The sequence below is a fragment of the Balaenoptera borealis genome (assembly GCF_965194805.1).
Source record: "Balaenoptera borealis genome assembly, chromosome: 10".
Classification (NCBI taxonomy): Eukaryota; Metazoa; Chordata; class Mammalia; order Artiodactyla; family Balaenopteridae; genus Balaenoptera; species Balaenoptera borealis.
Genome location: NC_138874.1, coordinates 112722794 through 112748328, shown reverse-complemented (window position 1 = coordinate 112748328; position 25535 = coordinate 112722794). Strand labels below are relative to the sequence as shown.

Sequence of the window (25535 nt, the reverse complement as noted above, 5' to 3'; positions counted from 1 at the left end):
AGCCATGCCTCGGGGAGGCTGCAAGCCCGTGGGAACAAAGCCGAGCAGCCCGGCCCGCAGCGTGCGGACGCTGGGCACCATCTGATGCTGCGTTAAGGCCGCACTTCGGTGTGAGTGCATCAGCAAGGGGCACCTTGTCTCGCTGTCAGGGGGACTAGAAATGCCATCAACACCAACTTGTAAAACTAAAGGTAACTGGTAATTTTCTCAACGCGCAGCCGAGAGAGGGGAAGACCCAGGGAGGATAGGGGCCTCGCCCCCTGGAGCTCCCGCAGCCCTCAGACAGCCCTCAGAGGCAGGCATTATAGCCAGGGTACAGATGAGGAAAATGAGCTCAGAGACCCTAGCTCGAGGTCATTCCCGGGGTTATCAGCACAGGGCCAAGGCTCAAGTTCAGGGCTTTGGTCTGACTCCAAATTGTGTGCATTTCTCCCTTCCCTTGGCCAGAAAGCTTTTTTTTTTTTTTTTTTTTTAAAGTAAATCCATTGCTTTCTCTCTCTTTGAGGTTCATCCTTAGCATAAAATCAGAATGTGAGTTTTAAAGCAGAACAATGTCACCCTCTCCCTCTCTCCTTGTCCGTCAGCATCCACAGGGGCCATTACGGAGGGAAGGTATGACTGACTCGCCGGCAGGGTTCAGGGACCTAAGGAAGCCTCCTCCGCTCAGCAGGGAGCCCGAGAAAGATGGGGTTGAAGGAGAAAAACTCCAGGGGTGAACCCGTTTCTGGCCCCAAGCTCACCATTCTGGGTCAGCTTGGTGGAGCACACGAGAGTTGAGATCTGGAAGGAGTCTTTGCTGATCGTGCAGCTCCCAAGACTCTGCATGCTCTTGCCCGTCGCCGAGTGGCCCTTCTCCTCTAACTCGGCTTTGGTGGACGGCAGGCTCAAGTACGTGCCGGCGTCTTCCAGCTTCTTCGCTTCAGCCTGTGGGTTTGAGGATGCAACAGGTCAAATGCAACTGACAATCCCGTGCAATATTTTCTACCCCTTAGGCTCCTTAATCCTTTTAACCATCATGATATTTGCTCTTTATCATTTGCTAAACTGCTATTTTATTTTTTTTAACTTTTTATTTTATATTGGAGTATCGTTGATTAACAATGTCGTCTTAGTTTCAGGTGGACAGCAAAGTGATTGAGTTATACATATACATGTGTCTATTCTTTTTCAAATTCTTTTCCCCACTAGGTCGTTACATAATTTTGAGCAGAGTTCCCTGTGCTAAACTGCTTATTTTAATGATTTCCCTTATTCCTGTAGATGAATTCACATTCACACAGAGGATTTTTTTAAACAGCACTTAATGTGCTATTGTGTATCAGCTTCTCTCCTTAGGGACAGCTGGTCATCTGAAATGTTCATTTACCTCATTAAATGCTGTTACATAGCAGTGTTCTCACAAAGATGGGAAATGTCAGCTCAGGCCAGGAAGCCCAAAAAGACTTGCAACAGCCAATATTAGCAACACTGCACCAACAGAAGAGCGTACCTTATAGACAATAAGATCATGTTCCCCGTCTCTCAGGGTGGTCCCATCATAGCGCATCAGCTTTACAAAAGCGAGTGCGAATATTTTCTCGGATTTATCCTTAGCTGCAATAGAAATTAATAATCATTTTCTACTGCCATCACGACACAAAGAACATCATAAAATGCTACAAGGGCTGCCTTTCTGAAAAAAATTACAAAACTCTTCTGACAGATGTTAAAGTAAACATAAACAGAGATATAGACAACGTTCACTTATCATAAAGGCATCAGCTGTGCTCAAACTAATCTGTAAATTCAAAGCAATTACAATCAAAATCTCATGGGAGAGCTTCCTTGTGGAACTTGAAAACTAATTCTACAGTAAAGGACCAACAGTAGGAGGATGGTTTTGAAAAGGAACGTGGAGGAAAGCCTGCAATACTAAAACCCAACAGTAACTGGAAAGTGGTAACAATGAAGACGGTGGGTTTTTAACACAGGGATTCACAGACCAGTGGGAACAAACAGGGCATGAAAACACAGGCCAATGCAAGTGACCACTGGAAGGCGCAGACCCTTCAGAGTGTCAGCAGGGACAAACAAAACGGATGCTCACCTCACACCCTCCACAAAAGTAAGTCACAGGTGGACTGAACACCCTACTGTGAAATGGTCTCTTTGGCAAGAAAGTCCTTCCCCCAGAATTTGCATGTGAGACTCATTCCCTCACTTCTTTCAAGTTTCTGCCAAAGTATCACCTGCTCTGAAGTGACCAGCCTGCCCAGAAAAGCAAACGCCTACCCTGGTCACACTCCTGCCACTCGACTGATTGTTCCTCCCAGTCGCTATGGGCTGAACTGTTATGTTTTGTCTTGTTCAACAAAACTCTTATGCTGAAGCCTAACCCCCCCCCCCATGTGGCTGTATTGGAGAAAAGGCCTATAAGGAGGTTCTTAAGGTTAAAAGGTCATAAGGGTGAGGCTCTGACCCTATAGAATGGGTGCCCTTATAAGAAGGGGAACAGACACCACAGTGGTCCCTCTCCGTGTGAGCTCACAGCGAGAAGGCAGCCGTCTGCAACCTGGGAGAGGGTCCTCACCTGAACCTGACCATGCTGGTACCCTGATCTCGGACTTGCAGCCTCCAGAACTGTGAGAAAGTACATCTCTGTTGTTTAAGGCACGCAGTCTATGGTATCTTGTTATGGCTGCCCAAGCAGATTAAGACAACAGATTACCAAGAGATTACCAAGAGATTACTACCAGATTACCAAGAGATTACCAAGCCTGTAGGGTGTCTGTGCCTGAGAAAGGGCCAGGGGAGGGGGGAGACTATGTGGTGTTTACTGTTAGTTTCATCCACTGGGCTTTTCCATGCAAAAGACGTTGTGGATTTTTTCACTGCTATTTCCCCAGTGCATGAAATAGCGCCTGCTATATGTTAGGTACTCAAATATTTGTTCTAGATGGGGAGATGCCAACAAACAAGTCCTTTCAGGGACTTCCATGGTGGTCCAGTGGGTAAGACTCCGTGCTCCCAATGGGGGGCCCAAGTTCAATCCCTGGTTGGGGAACTAGATCCCGCATGCATGTCGCAACTAAGAGTTTCCATGCCACATCTAAGGAGCTGGTGAGCCGCAACTAAGACCTGGTGCAGCCAAAATAAAAAAGCAATTTTTTTTTAAGTCCTTTCAGATAACAAAGAAAACAAAAATTGGTGGCTTGTTAAAGCGTGATGATGGGAACAGGGACCACCCAGCTGGATGGTTGGAAAAGGTCTCTCTGAGAAGGTGGATGACGTAGGAGCCAAGATGTAAACCCTCCAGGAAAAGAGATGGCCAAATACGGAAGCCCTAAAGTGGGACCGGCCTGCCTTGCTTGGAGACTGGAAGCCAGTGTGGCTGGTGAGTGGTAGGCAGTGAGAGCTCCAAGGTGAGCAGGTGCCAGATTAGGAAGAGACATGAGGAGTCTGGACTGAAAAAATGGATTTGTGATGAATTTTTCAAGATGCAAGCTGAACACAGCACGGAAACACAGAGTTTCAGGGCTAGAAAATACCTTTAAAACTATAGATCCCAGATTCTCTTTTTGGAGATGAAAGGACAGAGGTTGAAGAACATACATCTGCCCACCTTGAGTCAGGGGCTCAAAATATTTGCTATAGGACTTCACTGCCTGAGATACCATGTTTCATTAGTCTTTGCGTTCCTGGTGTCCATCGGGATCTGGCACACATTAGGTGCTCAATAAATGCTAGCTAATTAGCTGGGTGAATGATTGACCAACCAAAGCTAAAGGGAGGGATAAAAGCAAAAAATATGTACTTCTAGGAATTGAAAGAATAACTTTGTGAAAGGGTTCTTAAAAACATAAAACTCAGTGTTCAGTTGAGAAGGAACCTGAACCTGACCCTTGGGCTGACATGAAAAAAATTAAAACACATCTCTCGGAAAGCAGCTGCAGTTCAGGACACGTGACCATATCTGCCAACAGAAGGCTTCCCCTGACCCTACTCTTAAGTAGCACACAATTTAAAAGCGCACCTTTTATTAATACTCTGCATCTTCACATAGGGAATGGACTGCATTTGTTATATCCTCAATAGCAGCCATTATGAGGCAGAAAACAAATTTACAAAACACCAGGGGCCACAGAAGAAAGTCACATGGCCCAGAGGGCGGGCAGCGCTGGCCGACCCAACCAGCCCCCTACAAACAAGGGAAACTCAGCTCCTGGCAGGCCGGTCCCAGAAGCCACTCATCTGCCCGCATCCACGTAAAACATCGATCGGCTGATGCGTTTGGAACGGCTACCAAGTTGCAGAAGAGCGTTAGACGTTCACACCAGCGCCAAACTTCCCAACCCCAAGGACAGACCGCAGTATGAGAAATCCCCTCACTTTCTTCCACTAGGGGTAAAGAGCGCGCGTTTTGCCTGGGGTGGCGGGGAGGGCGTGCAGTGTGGCCTTCCTCCCATTTCTGACCCAGAGCATCTGCAGACGAGGCCGCAGCAGGGGCCCCGGTGGCCCCCATCCCTCCGGCAGCGGACAGCTCGGGACTTCGTCAGCATCGCACTTGCAATGCTCGACACGTTCCCCAAACCCCACCAGCTGTGGCCAGGGAGACTTCATTAATTATGCAAATGTGTCGCGGGAGCCGGGTGATAGCATCTTGTCTATAATGAGTACTTAAAACTGACAAGAAAAACAAGGATTTTGAAAATTAAAATGCTACCAAAGAGATCCCTCTGCCCCGGTGTAATCTATTAATTAGAGAGAATGAGCTTGTTCTAAAGAGGGAGCGTGCTTCTGAGACAAGTCCCCTGTGCATTCTACAACTTTGTCCTTGCCCTGCAACAGGGCTCCCCCCCCCTCCTCCCCTGCAGCCCATTCCCACCCCCGGCAACTTCCGGTGTGCAGGGCGCTGGGCCCACCATACCTTCTGGGACTTGGCTGAGGACATACCTGCCCCCAACTCCCCCAGTCACCCACCTGACCCTGCTCACCCCGCACCTCTGCCTAATGCACGCACGCTCCCAGGCCGCTGTTCGGCACTCGGCTCTTGCGAGCCGATCTCAAGCCTCAATCCAACCTAAGTCTGGCAAGAGGAGAGCTCTCTCTGTGAGTTGCGTATACAGCAGGTGCTAAACAAAGACCAAATGACGGCAGTGGCCTCGGTGCTCCCCAAAGGCAGGGGAGACACAAGGACTGGGGTGGGAACCAGAGCTCTTCCACTGACCATTAGGTGACTTTGGGCCACTGAGGTGGGGTCTCTGAGGCTCAGTTTCCTCATCTGTAATGTAGGAAGTGCCAGTGATCCACCACACGGCATCGTGGTGAGGACTCATCTAAATAGCGTGGTAAAAATACGTGCGCCAGGAGAGAGTAAGAGCACGACGAACACGTACGAAGAGGCGTTCGCATCCGTCGAACACCTTATCCATCCACGTTTCAGCCGTCCAGGAGTGCCATGCACACAGTCAGCAGACCCCAGCCCACTGCCTGGCGGCCTGGATTTGGCCCGAAATGGGGCGGGCCCTGCTCTCCAAGCTGCCCAGACTTCACACCCTGCGCCTCCCACACTGCTTGGGCCCCGACCCCTTCTCAGCTGGCCCCCTAAGCACTGGGACAAGGGGAGGGGTGGAATGACGCTCCAGAGCGCTCCCACCCCTCCCCCCCGGCACCCTCCACACGCCCCCTCACCACGACGGACCCCGCGCGCTGCTCTAGACCCCTTGGCTTCGCCACCTCCCGGCCTCACCCCACGCAAGCACATCTTCGGGCTGATATTCACACTTTGCACACACCAGCCCTGTAGTCCTCGAGAGAGCTTCCCACTGGTCCCACGCGGGGGTCTACACACCCCCAACTTCACGCCTCTGCTCACGTGTTCACCCTCCCGGCTGCTCTCCTGCACCCTTGCCTCTGCGGGCTCCACGCCCTGGGGAGGGCACAGGTCAGGCAGGCCCCCAGAAACAGTAAGGAGGGTGGACAGACCATCACAGCAGCGGTGGTCCTGTGGAGCCCTATCCTACGGCCGGCATCGTGCTGAGGGGTCGGCAGCCCCCATGCATTCCCCTCCTCAGGCTGAAACATCTGTGAAGGCACACAGAGCCAGGGCTGAGGTCCCCCAACCGCACAGCTCCGGCCCCCACAGGCTGGTGGGTGACAAACGCGCCCACCCAGACCCCCACTCCCTCGATGCCACTGCACACACGACCCGGCATCACTGATTTTCTCGAACCTTAGCCACTGCCAGATGGATACAGACCATGAAGGGCAGGGGGCGTACCTTCCCCTTGTGATATCTTACTTAGTGTCTAGCACAGGGTGACGTCCTTAGCAGACAATGAATTCAACACAGGCAATGAGACAAACTTCAATCATCGATAATAAATCCTCCTGGAAGGTGAGTGATTCAAACTCTCTCCTCACAAAGTCTTGGCATCGCGGCCAAGGCTACACCAACGTGGACGAGAAAAGGTATGCCAGAGCACCAGGCACCAGCAGCTGCCAGCAGAGCCAGAGGTTTTCAACGCCAATGCAAGAGCATTAAGGGCAATTTTTGAAATCTAGGTTATTATATCTCAGTGACTCTTTTGCTGGAGGGGGCAGTATTACAAGCCAAAGGGGAAAGAGGAAACCCAAGGGGAGAGTAGAAAGGAGCAGCAACTCATCAGACAAATTCGAGAAGAAACCGAAGATCTCCTGGGATCAACTCAATCAGAGTGGACGGCGCTTCACAGCAGCAGGTTCACGTGGGCACCGAGCTGACGTGTCAAGACCTCACTGTGTTACGGTAGCCACGTTCTAGAACAATCCGGAGTTAAGTGCATGATAAACACGGGATAACGGAGCGTGTGGTTACTCACAGTCCTGGGACGATCTGTGTCGGAAGGTAAACCGTAGGTGACTGCGGTTCACGTCCTCGATGGGGATGGCCACCTGCAGGATAAAGAGGGAAGCTAAGCATCTTCTCCCTCGATCAGCTCTACTCCCCTGGAGACATCCTGGACCACTCTACACTCTTCTACACTGCGGGGAGAAGATACCGTACGCCTCGTCCCCTATGTGATTCTCCCAGGAGCAAATGCCTTTTGAAAATTTACACCAGATAATATTATTCAGGATGCCAAGCAGACCGGACAAGGCAGCTGAATTTTTTTTTAAATGTGCTGATCCTCACCGTGAAGAGTCTGTTTTTAAAAGTTGCCATTTTCGTTTTTAGCCCCGATTCGGAGGTGTCTATATTCCCTCTACAGTTGTAGGGACCTGCCCTTGGCTGCAGCGAGAAGGCGGTCCTTTTGTGACTTACAGTAAAAGGAAAAAGACTTAATACCTGCTGCCTTCAAGCCAAGATTGTCCCTAATCTCATAGCTAACATCTGTATTCCAAAGCCAACTGCTGGCCTGGTGTCCCAGTACCCAAGCCCGTGGTGTGTGGGCTGGTTCACCACGGTGGGCTGCGTGGGGTATCAGCGGGCTGCATTAGGAGCCTCAGAGCACCAAGGCCAACGGAACAGGAGCCATCTCTCCAGCGATGCCCTCCATGTATTATCATCTCTATTTTTTTCCATTTGGTTTAAAGACAGCATGCCACACATAAAACAGACCCGAGAAGAGAAAGACGATAGCTATCTTTAAAGGACTCTATATGTGTCTCCAGGAAAGTCCTGTTTTTAGGTCCAAAAGGAGATGAGAGTAAATGTAAATTCCAAGAAACACCAGCGTGGTTTCTTAGCAACCCTAAAGGACTTTGTTGAAAGTGCCTTGGGGCAGGCGGAGGGTGCCCACTGGCGGGCAGCCCTGGGCTGGGCAGGAGGCGGGGACTTCCTCAGGGTACAAATGAACATTTCATAATCAACCCCATGGGAAAAGGACCATGCAAATGATACCTTAACCGTCTCAAACCAGCGCGGCTGTTTCACTTGGTAATAAATCACGGACTTGTATTCCGAAATAGCTTCGTCACCAGCACCCGGGAAAATCACATGCTTTAAAAGAAGGCATAAGGAGATCGCATCAGCCCTCACAGAGCCTGTGGCTGCATCCATCTCCCCCAACCCCCCCCCACCCCGGTTTGATGATCCAGAAGGAGCGAGGGCCCTCGGGGAACACCAATAACCCCGTCGCCCACGGAACACCTCCCAGCGATGGAAGAACAGATCTGGCTGGAACCAGCGGCCAGCAGAAAACCTTGCTCACAGACATCTAAGATCTTGATCTTTTTTTTTTTTTTTTTTAAGATTGATTGATTGATTGATTGATTGATTGCTATGTTGGGTCTTCGTTTCTGTGCGAGGGCTTTCTCTAGCTGCGGCAAGTGGGGGCCACTCTTCATCGCGGTGCGCGGGCCTCTCACTATCGCGGCCCCTCTTGTTGCGGAGCAGAGGCTCCAGACGCGCAGGCTCAGCAGCTGTGGCGCACGGGCCCAGTTGCTCCGCGGCATGTGGGATCTTCCCAGACCAGGGCTCGAACCCGTGTCCCCTGCATTGGCAGGCAGATTCTCAACCACTGCGCCACCAGGGAAGCCCCCTAAGATCTTGATCTTGATGGCTGTGGGGACGCTACTGCCCTCCATCCTTCGTACCCTTACCCCTAATAACTTCCACCCTGGACCTGCAGGAAGTTGCCTGACTGACTCGGCAGCTGGAGTAAAGGACTACAGACCAAAAAGGGGGTGGCAGCACTCTGTCCCTTCTCTAGCCACAGACACTGACCACTCGACTCTAGGGAGAGCGATACTGGTAAAGCCCAGGGGAAGGGCAGGGACACTGGGCACAGGCCACCCAGAGAGAAAGGATGCCACCCACCTCCTGGCACAGCTGAGCCTCAGGAGTACCCACAGGGCGTTGCCCTCGGCCACGTGCGCCCAGGGGAGCCCGGGCTGCAGCCACGGGCCAGAGAAGCAGCTGGCAGGGGACCCCCGCTTGGGCTCAGCCTACAGTCCTCAGGGGAGGCCACAGCCTCTGAGCACTTCCCAGGACACCCGCAGGCTGCTGTGACCACGCACGAGGAGGTCTTGGTAACCACCACCGAGTAAAGCACAAGGTTCAGAGGCCCAGATTCACAACCCAGTCCCACCTCTCATGAGCTCTCTGACCTTGAGCAAGGTGACTGATTTCTCTGCGGCTCAGTTTCCATCTGTCTCAAAAGATGCTAATAACAGTATCTGAACTTCTAATGTGACCATTCGCCCTCTGAGCCTCGGGTGTACACCGGCAAGTGGGACCCCAGGATAGAGTTTGGAAAAGAAGGTGGTCAGTGGGACTTCCCTGGTGGCGCAGTGGTTAAGAATCCACCTGCCAATGCAGGGGACACGGGTTCAAGCCCTAGTCCGGGAAGATCCCACATGCCACAGAGCAACTAAGCCCGTGCGCCACAACCACTGAGCCTGCACTCTAGAGCCCGAGAGCCACAGCTACTGAAGCCCGTGCGCCTAGAGCCCGTGCTCCGCAACAAGAGAAGCCACCGCAATGAGAAGCCCACGCACCGCAGCAAAGAGTAGCCCCCGCTCGCCACAACTAGAGAAAACCCGCACGCAGCAACAAACACCCAAGGCAGCCATAAATAAATAAATAAAAAGAAGGTGGTCAGGACCCCCAGGGTCGTCCTGAGACAGGCCGGCTGCTGGGACCTGGTAGAAACCAGCCCTCTTGGACAAGGGAAGAAAAGGAAGAAAAAGCAAACGCTCTCCCCCAGAAATGAGATTGTGGCTTTTGGCATCCTGCAGCAGAGCCAGGGTGCACACTTGGGAAGTAAAACTTAAACACTACAGGTTCAACTTTGCAACAATCAATACCTCCAGTCGTTTTCCATCTTCATCGTAAACAGACACTGTAACCTCAACATTCTTTGCCGTCGTTTTGCTTCCTTTATCAAAATCTCCTTGAACTAATGTTACGTAGATATCGTTTCGGACATCACCTGGGGGGAAAAAAATTACACCTTTAAAACCAATCCATTATTCACAGTGTAACTGTGAATTTTGCCATTCCTAGCAGAGTATCATAAATACTGTGTTAGATGATTATGAAATATTTTCTACAAAATAGTGTCCGCATTTAACAGCATGACAAAGGCAATTTTCATCATCACCGTAAGACTTGCAAGAAAGAGGAAAATGTCAGGGCCCCTAATTATCTGCTTGGTGCTTCACGTGGGCAGAGGAGCTCTTACACTCCGTGGGCAGCCCATGCCCGGGGCAGCTCGAATGCTGCCAGTGGGTTTGCGCAGACGTTAGACACCCCCAACCCCCAGCATCCATGGCCCATTGCAACCCACATCGCCACCCCTTGTTAGGGCACGGCTGCGGTCATCTGAGTCTCAGTAGCCAAGGAATATCCCAACCCCCACTGGCGCACCAAGGATAACCAGCAACGCTGGCCTCCTTTCCGTTCCACTAAGGAGTTGAACAAAAACAGTATTTGAACCACAAGCCAATGTCCTGAGTTGACACTTAGGATCAGGGACTAGGGATGGGTCAAGAGAGAAACTTTCTGCAAAGAATCCTCTCTCCTCCTGGCAGGCAGCTGTCAAGATCCTGAACGGGGACACAGGGAGCAAAGACTCATACGTTTTTAAAGTGAGATGGGCCTTAAACTGTGCCCAAAAAAAATACAACCGCAAACACACACGCAACAAATGAGCTCGAGACGCTTCCTCCTCCTGAGAATACACAAAGCCCCTGGTAATGGTCCGACTGGGAAAACTTTGCAAGCTTCGTTAGCAACATGATTTAGAGGAAGCATCGCTGCGCTCTGGCGGCTGCTCTGCTGTCTGTCTGTCTGTCTGCCTCAACAGTGTGGCCAGGAGCAGCAAATGACCTGCTCTGGGCAAAGAACAAGGATCCCTGCAGAGAAAAAATCCCCTTGGTTTCTTGTTTTTCTTTTGCTTTCTAGACTGCTCTATTCTGGCTTTTAATGTATCCAACTATTACATTAAGCTTTCATTTAAAAGCCATTATTGTAATAATCCCAGCGGGTTGCTACCACTGCCATAGTAGCTGCTGGAAAAGAAGCAGGGCTGTGATCGCTGATAGCGGCCATGGAGAAGTTAAGAAGGATGGCGCACGGGGCTGGGGGCAGGAGGCAAGGCAGCCGGTCCAGGACCTGCCACTAATTAGCTGTGTGACCTCAGACCAGTCACTTAACCTCCCGGGCCACTCACCACTCAATGGCCTTATCGATAAGGCAGGGTAGTCTGTGCAAGCACTCCGCCTGAAAATTCTATCAAAGCGCCAACGCCATAATCAAAAAGGGCCACAGCAGCTTCATACGGGCCTCATCAGCCAGAGAAGCAGCATGCGCTGGGCAGGGAGGTGGTTGAACCTCAGGGTCCCCTTCTCCTATGGGCCTAGGGATCCTGACTCCAGCCCAGAAGTAAGACCCCATTTATAGGAGGTCAATACCCCCCGATGGGCACTCACAAGAGGGTCTCAGCGAATGCCTCCCGGGCTACAAGGTTCTCATTCTGGGGAGGAAGGAGGCTGGAAGCAGACACAGGTGGCCCATCCAAGCCTCCAGCCACACTCCCAGCTCAGGCGACAACTCTGCTTCCCCACCAGGATCCTTCAGAAGGACCCAGGGATTCCCAGTGGGTCATGAGAAGGCAGGAGAGCCAGCAACAACAGTGACACGGCCGGCTCTCCCACTGTGCAAAGGAGATGCACGTCTCCGTAAACATGCGTATACAAGGCTCTCCCACTGTGCAAAGGAGATGCACGTCTCCATAAACATGCGTATACAAGGCTCTCCCACTGTGCAAAGGAGATGCACGTCTCCATAAACATGCGCATACAAGAAGGCACAGGTTCTTCGAGGCTGAAGGCAGGGGTCTGAGCAAAACCCCCCAGAAGGGTAAGATGTGGCGCTCACAGCCTCTCAGTGGTCACTCAGCCACAGAGGACGTGGGGGACGCACTCAAGCCGCGCTTGCTCACTGTGGGAAGCCCAGCCCCAGACTTAGGACATGGAACAAGCCAGAACAATGGTCAGCGGCATAGTTTTCCCATGCATCGATCATGAGATTATCTTAGAGGTTTAGACTTACTTTTTAAGTCTATCAATTGTAAGGGAGGCACAAGCAGTATGAACTAGAAGTTTCCCAGGTTTCCCTTTGCACACGAGGGCCTCCTAAGGTCACCCAAGATAAATGCATGATGTCAATGACGTTATCCTCATCTATAAATCTGCACCTCGAATCCAAATGCAAACAATATGTCCACTCGGAAGTCCAAGTTAATTAGCTGCATACAGAACAGACTTGACTTGACTTGACTCAGAGAAGCAATAGGTGTTCCATCGTTTCTTAACTTGCTGAGTGTCATGCTTACCTCCTCTACAGGTGAGACTGGCAAACATTCAATCTAGCTGATGTTAGATGTCTTTCCTATCGTTTTAACAGACAGAGTAGACAATGACCCACAACAGCCCTGAAAGGCAGAGGGAGGAGAAAGAACAGGTCCCTAAAATGCCCTAAGATAAACAAAGCAATAACTTTGAGGCACACTGAGTGACCAGCTCTCCCTGTGAACCTACAGCAAAGCTCTGTACCAGGAGGCTACAGGGAAGCACCGACCATGGGGTGGTTTGGCCCCGTTTCCCCTGCTCGTTAGCCGTGTGACTTCAGGCTGTGGCTTAATCTTGATGGGAATTAGTTCAACACCAATTTGTAGGCTTCCAAGATCCTTATATGGAATCAAGCTAGATTATTAACGGGAGCAGTATTTGCAAACCAAAAAGTATCCCACGGACATCAAGGATAAAGATTCATGCTTCCCAAGATTTCGTGAGAATCAAATCAGATGATTAATATGAATGTCATTTGGAAACTGAAGGCATATGTAAATATCAGAGATTAACCTTAACATGGGCTCTCATTATCAGTTTAGTAAGTGTAAAACCCATGGTTGGGTTGGGGCGATACTAGTGTGACAACTAATACACACTGAGCGGGTACCAGGTGTAAACATTCACAGGCTTCATCCAGGGAACCTGTGCATTCGCCCTACAGCAGCCTTTGTGTTGGGCTGTCACTTTCTGCTCCTCCTTCCTTCTTTTGATCAGATGTCTATCCAGACATGTGTAGTGTGTCCCTGTCTCCCTCACACAACCCTTGCAGCTGGGGGGAGCTGACCCCTTCCAGAGGTCCCTGTGGCCGACGTGCACGTGTCACCACCATTGCCATCCAGGGTCCCCAGGGGACCTGAGCAGTCCAGGCCAGATGACGCTCGGCCTGCTTGTTTGGAAACACTGGGTGGAAAGCATGTCGTCTTCTTCAGGACACTGGGATTTGGGAAGAAGATGGGCGCCAGCAGGACCTGTCCCCAGAGGATAAAGTCAATACGCAAAGGAGACAGCTCAGCAGAGGGGGCTGCAGAGAACCGGAGCCAGTGATCCAGGCTGACCTGGCAGCAGGCTCTGTCTCTTTTCCTCATTCACATGACCGACAAATATCCTCAGGGTGCGGCCATTTGAGCTGGCCTTGTGTTTTCTGTTGCTTACACCCTAAAGCATCCTAACTCCAACCAGATCTATAGGTAGGAATTATTATTATTCTCGTTCTTCAGAGGAGGAAACCACAGCTAAGAGAGATCGGGTAACTTGCCCAGGGCCAGGGAGGGGCAGAAATGAAATTCATACCAAAGGGTGGGATGCCTGCACTCTCACTTCTGGGGTCAATGGATGGGGTTCAAGGCTGTGGACCACTGTGGTGAAGAGACATTTAACCCATCACCTACCAAAGAGGGTATATTTACCCAAATTGTGCTCCCTTCATTTTGAACACATTCTGGATAATTCAAATGCTGTTAGAGGATCATAAGACGGGCCCAGGACCATCATCGTGAACGTACATTATTATCGTAAAGGAGTCGCCTTAGTCCTACCCAACCATCATAATCAATCCATTCCTCAGAGCCTAAAAGTCAGTTCTGCACGGCTCTCCAAACGGCCCCCTGCCTGATCACCCTCTATCACATTATTAAGTATCACCCGACCAAACACACTCAGTCCTTCAGCCAGGGTAAGTGGCATGTCACACGCCCATTCTTCCGTTCCAGACACTGTGGGGCAGAAGACAAATCGCAGGCATCCTGATTAAGGACAACAGCAGAACACGGAACGGCAGTGCGTTTGATTACGATCATGACGGCGTTTCGCCCAGCTGGCGACAGAAACCATCTCGAGGCCTCAGGGCTGGGCCTCTGGCCGATGCTGTTTCGTCTGCTTACCCCTGTTCCTGTATCACCAGGAGTCGCTCCACACCAGCCCTGCAGGGTTATTATAACCAAGAGAAACCTCGTCCCCTAGGCCTGACCCCGGGTGCTCGGCTGTCACGCTGGCCGCAGCTCCTGCCTGCAGGAACGACCCATCGCCACGCTGGGCTTTACACCCTCGACCCTCTGCTTCCCTGAGCTCCTACCTAAATGTCGTTCTTTGCGGCCAGCTACATAAACCCTCCCGATGCCGGCCGCATCCACCCCACGCTCAGAGGGGCCAAAGGATTCATCCATTCTTACCAGGCATGATTATCTCCGGAAACCCCGTTTTCCGAGCCACCGCTGTGGTCCTGTCCACCAAATGAGGAAATTCTTTTCTAATCTGATGGATATCTCCAGGAAGTAATTTCAATGTTACCCACAAACCTAGAAAAGCAATGGATGCATGAGTCACAGTTTATCTTGTACATCTTTATATCTTGTACATTTTTAGAAGTTTTCATGAAATCAATTTCAATGAATGAGCAGCTTTTAATTCACAACGCAATGCCTTAAGAGGAAGTGTGGGTGGATGAGAAAGACAGGAGCGGGGGGCTTCCCTGGTGGCGCAGTGGTTGAGAGTCTGCCTGCCAATGCAGGGGACACGGGTTCGAGCCCTGGTCTGGGAGGATCCCACATGCCGCGGAGCAACTGGGCCCGTGAGCCACAATTACTGAGCCTGCGCATCTGGAGCCTGTGCTCTGCAACAAAGGGAGGCCGCGATAGTGAGAGGCCCGCGCACCGTGATGAAGAGTGGCCCCCGCTTGCCACAACTAGAGAAAGCCCTCGCATAGAAACGAAGACCCAACACAGCCATAAAAAAAATTTTTTTTAAAAATTAATTAATTAATTAATTAATTAAAAAAAAATTAAAAAGAACCAGCTATCATTTAAAAAAAAAAAAAAAGACAGGAGCGGGACCAGGGAAAAGGTGCCTGGCACAGATGCCTGCATCTGATGAGCTGGGATGCAAATCCCACACTGGAGGAGCCTAAGGGCGTAAGAGCAGTTACGTGCTGCCTCTGCCTGGGACTGATGACTCTTTTGAGTTGATATACATTGAAGATGAATCAGAAGGTAGCATTTTTCTGGAAGGGGATTGAGAAGGCTATCATTTTCCATTCTCCCAAGAAGGATGACAGCGGGAGAGGATTCAGGAGGTAAATTCACAGCTTCACAAACCCACGAAAGTGTCCAGTTGCTCAGCGGCACCCGTGCTCCCGGGAAGGGGAGCCGCAGAGCACAGGGCTGGGCACCACCAGCGGGCCACCCACACGACTGGGACAGCGGCAGTCAGGGCAGCCCCCTCCCTCTGTTTCACAATGTCACAGCGAAGGAGCAACTAATGCTCTGGCCACCACTCAGCTCCTTTCTCCAAGGGGGAAAATGAAGGCTTTCAAACCCTCTAAAAGAGATGCGAGGATGCCCGAGAGAGAGCACGGTGTACCTGGGAGGCGTGTGTGCCCTGCCCTCTCTCCCTCCCTCCACAAAAGCTGACGCACTTTGTATAAAATGCTCCAGGAGCAGCAATCAAACAATAAGAGGGAAGAAAGCCGACACTTAACAAAGTCAAAGGCAGGACACAAAGCAGTCGCTTGGCTCTGACAGTGTTTTCGAGGACATGCTTTCCTAGGGAGGGAGGGGGTGTCACTATCAGTTGGCAGGTCGGGGTCTCCATCCTTGAGACTTCGGGGGCCTGGCCTGCTTGCTCTCCTCTCACTCAGCTCTGCGGGACCCCACCTGCCCATCGGATCGTAACAGTACCTGTCCTCACTCACATGACTATTGTGTGTGTGCCCACGTGTGTATGTGTCTGTCTGTCCAGCTGTCCCTCCTCTAGATGCACGCTTCCGGGGACCACTCACCACCGTTTAGCTCAGCACCCCGCACTCAGTAGAAGAAAATGGGAAAACCACAGACCTTGTTCACAAACAACTTTCATTCTAACTGGACCTGGAAGACAGCTGATGGGGACACACAAGGAACACGTCTGAGGCTGTTTCTGCTGCGAGCGGCTCTGCTGAATTAAACCTCACGCCTCACTCCCTCCCCCTCCCCGCTCCAGCCCCCTCGTCTCCCAGCAGCTGGCCTGTCCTCTGCAAAGATTTACACAACTTGTCGTTGAGAAAGTCCACGGTCACTGATGCCATTTTATTCTTTACCAGCTGGTGAAAGCCCTCTCCTCTTGCCAACTAGACTGTCCCTCTGATTTATTCAAAAGTACCTAATGTGCACCCACGGAGTGCCAGACACACACAGGGCACTGCAGACACAGGGCAAAGACTCACTACACCACTGCCAGGGGCTCACTTCTATTCCATGAGCCAAACACCAAGGGTGTCTCCCTGTGAAATACGTGCCTACGAAGAGCTTTCTAAAGCACACGTGGAGACTGCGCTCCTGGGCGTCACAGAGGCTCCCCTGAGGAAGGAACGTTGTGCTGAGACCTGAGGGGGGAGGAGACGCTAAATAAGGAGGTTCCAGGCTGCAGCCCCGAGATGCAGGGGGAAGAGGCGTGGGATGCGGCTGGGAAAGCAGCATAGACCTGACCCCTGGGCCTGTCGGCCGTGGCAGGAGCTATGGTCCCCACCAAAGGGCCCGGAGGAGGAGTCCGACCACAGTCTGACCTGACAGGACTCAGGTGGCCGCATGGGACTGGGCAGCTGGGAATTCAGAGCGAGCTGAGGACCCCAGTGAAGAGACCACTGCCGGAGCCCGGGCGGACACTGGGAGGGCTTCAGCACCGGGGGCAGGGGTGCTGCGAGCAGCGTGGGGGTCACATCAGAAGTGGAGGAAGGAGGGGTGGAGGGGGAGTGGCTCTCAGAGATGGCGACAGTCCTGGGCATGACCAACAGCAGGTGCTGGCACACCCTGCATCCCAGGGGAGACATCCTGAAGGGTCAGAGCACAGAGCGAGGAGAGCAAGAAGACGCCCGTCCTGTGCCCAGGAGAGCTGCTGGCGTTGAGAGTCCGCACAGGGAAAGAGAAGTCGGCGAGAGACAGGGGAAAGCAGAGGGCAGAGAAAAAGGAAAACCAAGAGCGGGTGGCATCAGTGTCGCCGACGGCACAAAATGCAGCCCGAGGAAATGGGAGTGTCTGCAGCACTGGGCAAGCAGGGCGGGCCTCAGCAGGAGCCCTCCTGGGGGAGGAGAGGGGCCAACGCTGCTGGGAGAAGGACAGGGAAGTTACAGGAGACGAAGGGCGGACAGCAGGCGAAAGACTCCACTGAGAGATCAACAGTGGAGTCAAGAGATAGTCAATACACAGAGACAGAGGGAGAATTTTTTGTTCGTTTCCTTTTCTTTTCTTTCCTTCTACATTTTTCCCCTTTCTTTCTTTTTAAGATATAACATTCCCAATCGTGAGAGGGAAAGTTGAAGAAGTAGGAGAGAAGCATAACCAATAAAAAGAGGTCTCTAGAGAGTCGTCAGGGGGCAGCACCCCAGCAGGGACGCGTGTATCGTTGCTCAGGATGTGCACTGCACAAGGCAACCAGCAAAGAAAGGCAAGTGGGAGCTAAATCCAGCCTGCACTCTGCTCACCAAGCTGTGCGTCCCGGCAACGATGCATCTCCCCACTCACCCCGAGGACAGACCATCTCTTTCTAATTCACACAAAAGCACCACAAGCGGGACTTCCCTGGTGGTGCAGTGGTTAAGAATCCGCCTGCCAATGCAGGGGACATGGGTTCGATCCCTGGTCTGGGAAGATCCCACATGCCGCGGAGCAACTAAGCCCGTGCGCCACAACTACTGAGCCTGCCCTCCAAAGCCTGAGAGTCACAACTACTGAAGCCCGCGCACCTAGAGCCCATGCTCCGCAACAGGAGAAGCCACAGCAATGAGAACCCCGCAACGAAGAGTAGCCCCCACTCGCCACAACTAGAGAAAGCCTGCGTGCAACAACAACGCAGCCAAAAATAAATAAATAAATAAATAAATAAATAAATTTACATTAAAAAAAAAAAAAAAAAGCACCACAAGCTGGCACAGCTCCAGACCTGTAGGATGAGTGAACAGACGGACCCTTGGAGTGCCGGGCACCTAACCCCTGGCTCTGTCCTCCAGTAGAGCAGACCAGGGTAAAGGGACGCTCACAGAAGTGCAAGGGGAATTATCACTGCACATGACACTTGACATGAACCTGGTCTCTGCTGGGGACACCAAGACACAGCTAAATCTTAGGAGTCTGAGTCTCGAAACCTCCCAAAGGAAGGACTATCTCCAGAATAAATCTAACTCGAAGACACTTTTCAAGGACTTGCAGGAGAGGGTAAAAGTAAAGATGTCTTTCCAACACCTTTTCTTTCTCACAAGTACCAGCTTGCTCAACTAGCTGATGAACCAGTAACTTGGTGACACAACTTGTTATAACACAATTTAAACACAGAGATTAAATTTGCCCAGTTACGTTGGGTTTCAAAAACACCTTCCTCAGAGGAGGAAATGAGGCCAATTTTCAAAGGAAAAGTGCATTTTAGGTTGACTTTTGCTAAACCAGAGTAACTAAACACAAAAGGGATTAGCATATCCTATATTTCAAACAACAGGAGCAGATGTCTGGGGGTGTATAAGGACTCACCGTCCACATAAAATACCCAGCGCCTCTGGGTTCAGGGTTCAGAATAATTTGGGCTAAATATAAAAGATGTCCATTGCAACAAGTAAACATGTAGATGTTAACCTAAACTAGGCCAAAGCCTGGAGACCAGTTCAGAAGGGACAGGCCATGTCCCTCCAAGTCCCTTCCACAGCTCTATGCACTTGACCGTGTGACTTGATGGGTCACCATGGATGGAAACATGGGGCTCCACTGGGCAAAACCCCGCAAACCTAGCAGCTCGCTCCGTGCTGCATTCACGGGGCCCCGGGCCTCTCAGCTCTCCCTGGAATAGGCCTGAGAGTGAGCCCTGGCGAAAGGTCACTCCATCACTTCCGGTTCAAGGTCAACCCGAGCCAGTGATGTGGCCCAAGGGCATTTTGGTTCAGGAAGGCACCAACCGCCCCTCTGAAAACAATCAATGTTCTTGTCGCTTAGCTCTCACTGTGACCTGAAAGCACCCCTCCTCCCCCCAGAGTTCAAGGAATCGGGGTCCCCTGGCAACAGTCCATCTCTGTGACACAGATTTTGGCCACAGTACCAGTGAGACTGACAGAGGCGGGCCATGGGTCCTCTTTGTGAGCAAGTTCCTGCTGGCCGGCCACCAGTCTCCACTTGTCCTGTGTGACTCTGTAATAAAAGTGTATCAAAACTCTGATGACTTTGCAAGAGGAGCCGGGGGCCTGGGGCCACTGCCTCAGAGCGCTGTAATCAAACAGCTTTCATTGGATCTCCCTGTGGTTTTCAATTAAAGTGCAAATTGGGAGGGCTGGTAATTTATGAGAAGAGGGGTCCTGGGTCAGCTGAAAATTGCTCTGTCTAGAAAGGCCACGATTCATTAGCGTTTTGGGTTGGGGTTTTTGTTTTGTTGTTTTCCAGGGAAGGGGGGTGGTTCATACCAAAAGAAAGCCAAAAGTCCCTGCAGAGGGATAGGGGCTGTTAATTCCTCCAGGACATTCTTTAGGTTTGATTCACGCTCTCCCTTAGAACAATGGGAAATGAATCAAGATAATTGTTTCTTAAAAGTCTGGTGGCATAAGGTAACTAGACAATGAAACAGGTCTATTCATCTCAGCTCTACTGAGTTTCTGGTTAAGTCTGCAGCTAATCAAGGACTGAGGAATGGATATTCCCACTGGTGCTAAAAGCAGCCTCAGGTCAGAGCAACTCAGAAGGTGACTCCCCCAACTTCCCTTCCAGCTGGAAGCGGGGCCTCAGTAAACACTTGTTTTCCGGCAGCCCTCCTGGCCAGCCGAGTGCCAGCTGTCACCAGCCCGTGGTGATTGATTCATTGCCTCTGCCAACAGAGGGTCAGCCGCTGGGAAACTTGTCAGCGTGGGATTAAAAACGATGACTGCAGGCTGGGGAGCAGGGGAGGAGAAATCCCCTCGATTACAAAACTGAAGGGGAAACAGTCTGCAAAATGGAGCCACTTTCTCAGGGGGACGGGGTGCGGGGGCCCCGGAAAACAAGGTGGCAGTGATTAGTTCACAACCGGAGTGAGAAAAAACCAGCGAGAAGAAGAGCACGTGGGGAGGTGGGTGATGCTGAATGTCTCTCTGTGTCTCTAAACAGCAAGGTGGAATCACAGGCAGTGGACAGTTATTTCATTCTCTTGTGAAGTCATTCAAGTGTTCTGGACAGAGGAGGTGGCTGGAGAAGTCTGAGGAAAGCCAACAGAGGAGGTGCTTCCAGTTCTATCAACTCTGGGCTCTTTCCAAACATTTCATTGTATCCTAGTCAGTTTTCTCCTCTCATCCAGGAGCTTGGCTCTCAGCAATGCTTACAAAGATGATCGGCAAGAAAACCCTCATAGGCTGTACATCAGGGACAATGAGTACACCACTACCCAACACTGCCACCATCATTATCAGCATCAGCAGAACCATCAGTATCATTGTTATCATCATCGTCATCATCATCAGTATCATCATCACCATCATTGTCATCATCATATCAATATCACCATCATCAATATTATCATCACCATTATCATCATCATGTCATTATCACCATCATCATCATCACCATCATTGTTGTCATTTTCATCATCATCAATATCATCATCATCACCATCATCAGTATCATCATCACCATCATTGTCATTATCATATCAATATCACCATCATCAATATTATCATCACCATTATCATCATCATCATGTCATTATCATCATCATCATCATCACCATCATCATCATTGTTGTCATTTTCATCATCATCAGTATCATCATCACCATCATTGTCATCATCATATCAATATCACCAGCATCAATATTATCATCACCATTATCATCATCATCATGTCATTATCACCATCATCACCATCATCATCATCAGCATCAGCATCAGCAGAACCATCAGTATCACTGTTATCATCATCATCGTCATCATCATCAGTAACATCATCACCATCACTATCATTATCATCGTATCAATATCACCATCATCAATATTATCATCACCATTATCATCACCATTATCATCATCATCATGTCATTATCACCATCATCATCATCACCATTATCATCACCATCATCATCACCATCATCACCATTATCATCATCATTGTTGTCATTTTCATCATCAATATCATCATCATCATCATCAAACTAAAATTCAAACCACAGCATGTTCCCAAGTTCATGTAAATGGACTCTTATAGAAACAAAACCATAGAATACATACCCTGGCCCTTGTGGTTGACTTCTTTGGCAGCAATGACTTTGTTTATAACAGTCTGAAGGAAGTCATTCTCCCCCGCCACCCTGGGTGAAAAACGGGATGACATGTTCAGCGGCTTGTGTCGAATGGCGTCGTCCAACGCGAGCCTGGAGGGCACGGGACGACCAAGACCACAGGAGACAAAGGGGCACAGGGACCCAGAGGTCACGGTAACAAGGGAACACAAGAGATCATCATCACCGAGTGCGAGAGAGAGTCATCACAAGTCAATGCACGACAAAGGACAGGATAGGTGACAAGAGACACAGGGAAGAGCATTGATCAGGAAAATGCTGAACCACACGAGAGAAGTAAAGCAAACGAGGTCGACCCTATCCCCAGGAAATAGAGGTGAACCAGAGCCCCACTCCATGTCTATCAGACAATTTACAAAAAGGGAACTTATCTGAAAATAACATGGTCGAACAGCATTTAATCCCAAGGAATGTTTATGACCATTTCTTCTTTTTCATTAATTCCTGACCATATAGCATAGGTCAAGGGGTGGGTGCTTTGAAGGGAAAAGCAAAATCAAGACAAAAAAAACAAAAGATCCCTCGGACCTAACTGCTTGGGAAGCTTGGGTAGCAACCACTCTGCTCCATCAGACTGTGTACTCAACGTAGCCTAAAATAACTAAATGTGAAAAGAATGGCATAATCTTCAGAGAACACAACTACAATGCCTGAAGAGTAAAACTGTGACACAATTATGAATGTAAATCATCAATGTTTTGGGGACTCATGGATCAGGAGCTTTTAATAGAAGCTGTACTAGGACTGAGAAAATAAAAACAAACAGGCGACATGGGCAAAGGGAAATACCATGTAGCACAGCAAAGCACAATATGCAATAAGCAAGAAAATATATGTCATGTATATAATGTTTAAAATTATTTCTAGAAACTAGGACAAGTGCTATTTATCACTTGAGCCCACATTACTCAAGAAAGCTGAGGGCTGTTTTCATTTACTTCACCAAGTTAAAAAAGACAGAGAGAGAGAGAAGCGTACCCTATGCTTCCTTCCCTAAAATTTATCCTGTGGTATAATAAATCAGTTTTAATGGAGCAAAAAATGGGTTTCATTAGCATGGCATTTCCCAAGGAACTACTTTCATTGCTTATTTTGCTATTAAAATCATGCTTCTCTTTTGTTTCTAACACTGAACATATGAATCTGTATATCAGTCTTCCTTTAATGGAGCAAGAAGTCACAAATTACAGTAAGAATTGAGCATGTAATAATATTTTTTAAAGTGGACATTTCACTACAAGAGAGAAAAAGATGGCAGCAAGATGCCACCTCAAGTAGGTCATAGCACGTCCCGGTGAAACTGAGATTAGTGAGTCTAAAACTAAACCCCCTCACTTTTCAAACCATAACCCAAGTTTTTTTTTCCCTTGACTTTTCCCAGAAGACACTAGTAGGCAACAGGTAATTTCAATGCAGTGGTGCATTTGGGCATCAAGAAACTCTGAGGTCTAATGAATAAAACGGCATTCAAAACATCACTGGGCTGCATTGTTTTTCTCATGGGCAACTTAATATTACCGTTTTATAATGGTGTATTTTAGTTATTACCTCAATATCTGCCCATGTTCCAAGATTATGTTCTCCTTGTTTACTAAAGAAACTTCCAGATTCTGCAGAATGGAGTTCCCTTTGTAACTTTCTTCACCAGGTATGATTCCAAATTATCACGTTCCAACAGAACGTTCTATGATGACGGGAATGTTCTCTACCTGCACTGACCAATCTGGTAGCCACTAGCCACCTGTGGTACTGAAGACTTTAAATGGAACTAGTGTGACGGACACACTAAATATTTAATTTTAGTTAATTTTCATGAATTGAAATGGCCACACGTGGCTAGTGGTTACAGTGCTGGACAGAAGAATAAATCTAAAGCAATGAAGCCACAAAAAACCTGCGCCTCCAGGTGTGTAGTGAGATACGTAAAAGTGAACCCCAATTTCAAGCACGTTAATGCAAGGTTTTCTGTTATTCTAAATGCCTACTGAGCCATGCTTCAAGATGCTGTCTGACCAGATCACCTGCCTGCAAAGGAAACCACTCCGTTCCACCTTGAACAAGTGGTTCTCAAGCCCGGGGTTGAAGGCGCGGTCCGTCGTGCAAAGACAGGGGTGCAAAGGGAGACCACCTCCCACCTCCTGCTCCCCCATCCCCCCAGGACAGGACTCCTCCCACCACCCGCCAACCTCCAAACCCCCTCAGCCAACACCTGAAAACAACCAAAACTGGCTAAAATAAAATTTCTTTCAAGCCTGGAATCACTTAAGTAGAAACAGAAATGAGGAGAAAAGACGGAATGCAGGGCACTATGACAGGTCATTCTAACTCGATTTATCATTTACTCTTTCTTCTAAGATTTCACACCGCCAGGAGGAAGCCCCCTCTTGCAGCTAACCTAAACCCCTCTAATTCCTCCTCCTTTCTCTCTGTCTAAGGTGGAGAAGTGCCCTTGAAGGGACTACAGACCATTATCCAGGTGCCCTCTGGCTTTAATCTCCAGGGAAATAACACCAATTCTTTCAGCCTTTTCCACGGGAACTACCTTCAAATCGGAGAATCAATTTAATGAATCTCCTCCAAGTGCTTTCCAAGCACGCCTCTCTATAGACTTCAGGTCAGAACTAGACAAACCCTAAAAATGGCAAGCACAGACAACGTCCACTTGAGGCAGCCCCGGAGACAGAAAAATCACAAGTACTATTTCTCGCTTTACAAAAGAATTCATTCCTATTGTGTGTGGTTTTTGTATTTTGAAGACAGCAACTTCCCATGAGGAATTTGAAACTACTGTATTTTGAAAATGTGAATAGCCACTAGAATAAATCAATTATGTAAAGAAACATGCATGCTCAGATTGGAATTGTAATTCTGAATGTCCTACATGATAAGGCAATCAGGGATCACATGTAAAAATCTTCTACTCGCAAGACCGTAAACTTTAACCCAGGTTTCTTGCGACTACAAAATTGCCCTTCACTAGAGCAGCGACTAAACAGATGTTTCATTATTATTAAATAATCAATTCCTGTCTGTGCTGAATTTATACACTGAATTATAAAGATAATTATTACAAACATACATTTTCCATATTCTATCTGGTTAAGTACTTTGCCCCATACTTACGGCTGAAAGGGAATGAAATGCTGTTTGTCTTCATCATCTACTTTTCCATTTATTATATCTGTTACATCCATCACTGGGGACAAGAAAAGAACACAGGTGGTTTTGTTTAAATGCTATCATCATAGAAAACAAACGAACAAAAGAACATCAGAATGTCCTCTGACCAACAACAAGCATAAACTGGTGGAATTTTTTTACATTCAAGTTTAAAGTATTTCCATGTTTGAAAGACCAATTAAGTTATCTGAAAACACCAGCCCAAACGGGGTTGGGGCTTAAACAGCAGAGTTCTACTTAATAAATTCCTTGGTCTATTTATCCAACTGGCACTGACTGAGTTGCATTTTCCAGTAGAACCTTGTGTGGTGATGAAATGTTCTATTCCAAGGAGCATCTAAAATGTGGCCAGTGGAATGGAGGAACTGAATTTTTACTCTGATTTCATTTTTATGCCAGAATGGCCACATGTGGCAGGGCGACCAAACTGGACAGCACTGTTCTGGAGCCTCACATCGGCCACTGCACGGCCCCAATAAGGAAACGGTACATAAAGTGGCTACGGTTTACCCACCCCGTGCTGGCATCTGTGGACACCGTTTCAAGAAACACTGGACAGCTTAATCCCCACACTCACCTACTGTATGGCTGAGGAAACTAGGCTCAAAGACCTGAATGAATCTGCTCAAAATCTGGTAGCTGGAACATCACCGATGCCCAGCTCAGACCAACACAGCGAGAAACCCCAAGAACAGCCCTAGGGGCACTGGACACGTGCTCTGTCTCTGCTCAGCTACCACAACTGACTGCAGGTAAGTGAGCAACACGCCTCA

The 25535-nt window shown here is 49.3% G+C and overlaps 2 protein-coding genes across 3 annotated transcripts in view; one reads left to right on the top strand and one right to left on the bottom strand.

Moving 5' to 3' along the window:
• DOCK1 (dedicator of cytokinesis 1) overlaps positions 1–25535 on the bottom strand; it is a 526335-nt gene that overhangs the window by 420015 nt on the left and 80785 nt on the right. Inside the window, exons 11-18 of one of the 2 annotated variants that reach the window (XM_082406605.1) lie at positions 24706–24778; positions 21512–21654; positions 14487–14612; positions 9769–9893; positions 7862–7960; positions 6840–6912; positions 1490–1593; positions 741–924 (exon numbers count right to left, since the gene is read on the bottom strand). In XM_082406605.1, coding sequence (XP_082262731.1) covers positions 741–924; positions 1490–1593; positions 6840–6912; positions 7862–7960; positions 9769–9893; positions 14487–14612; positions 21512–21654; positions 24706–24778 — 927 coding nt within the window. The remainder of the gene's footprint in view (positions 1–740; positions 925–1489; positions 1594–6839; positions 6913–7861; positions 7961–9768; positions 9894–14486; positions 14613–21511; positions 21655–24705; positions 24779–25535) is intronic. The other variant, XM_082406606.1, reaches the window with a different exon arrangement.
• INSYN2A (inhibitory synaptic factor 2A) overlaps positions 1–25535 on the top strand; it is a 242293-nt gene that overhangs the window by 156645 nt on the left and 60113 nt on the right. The gene's annotated exons all lie outside the window — the stretch shown is intronic.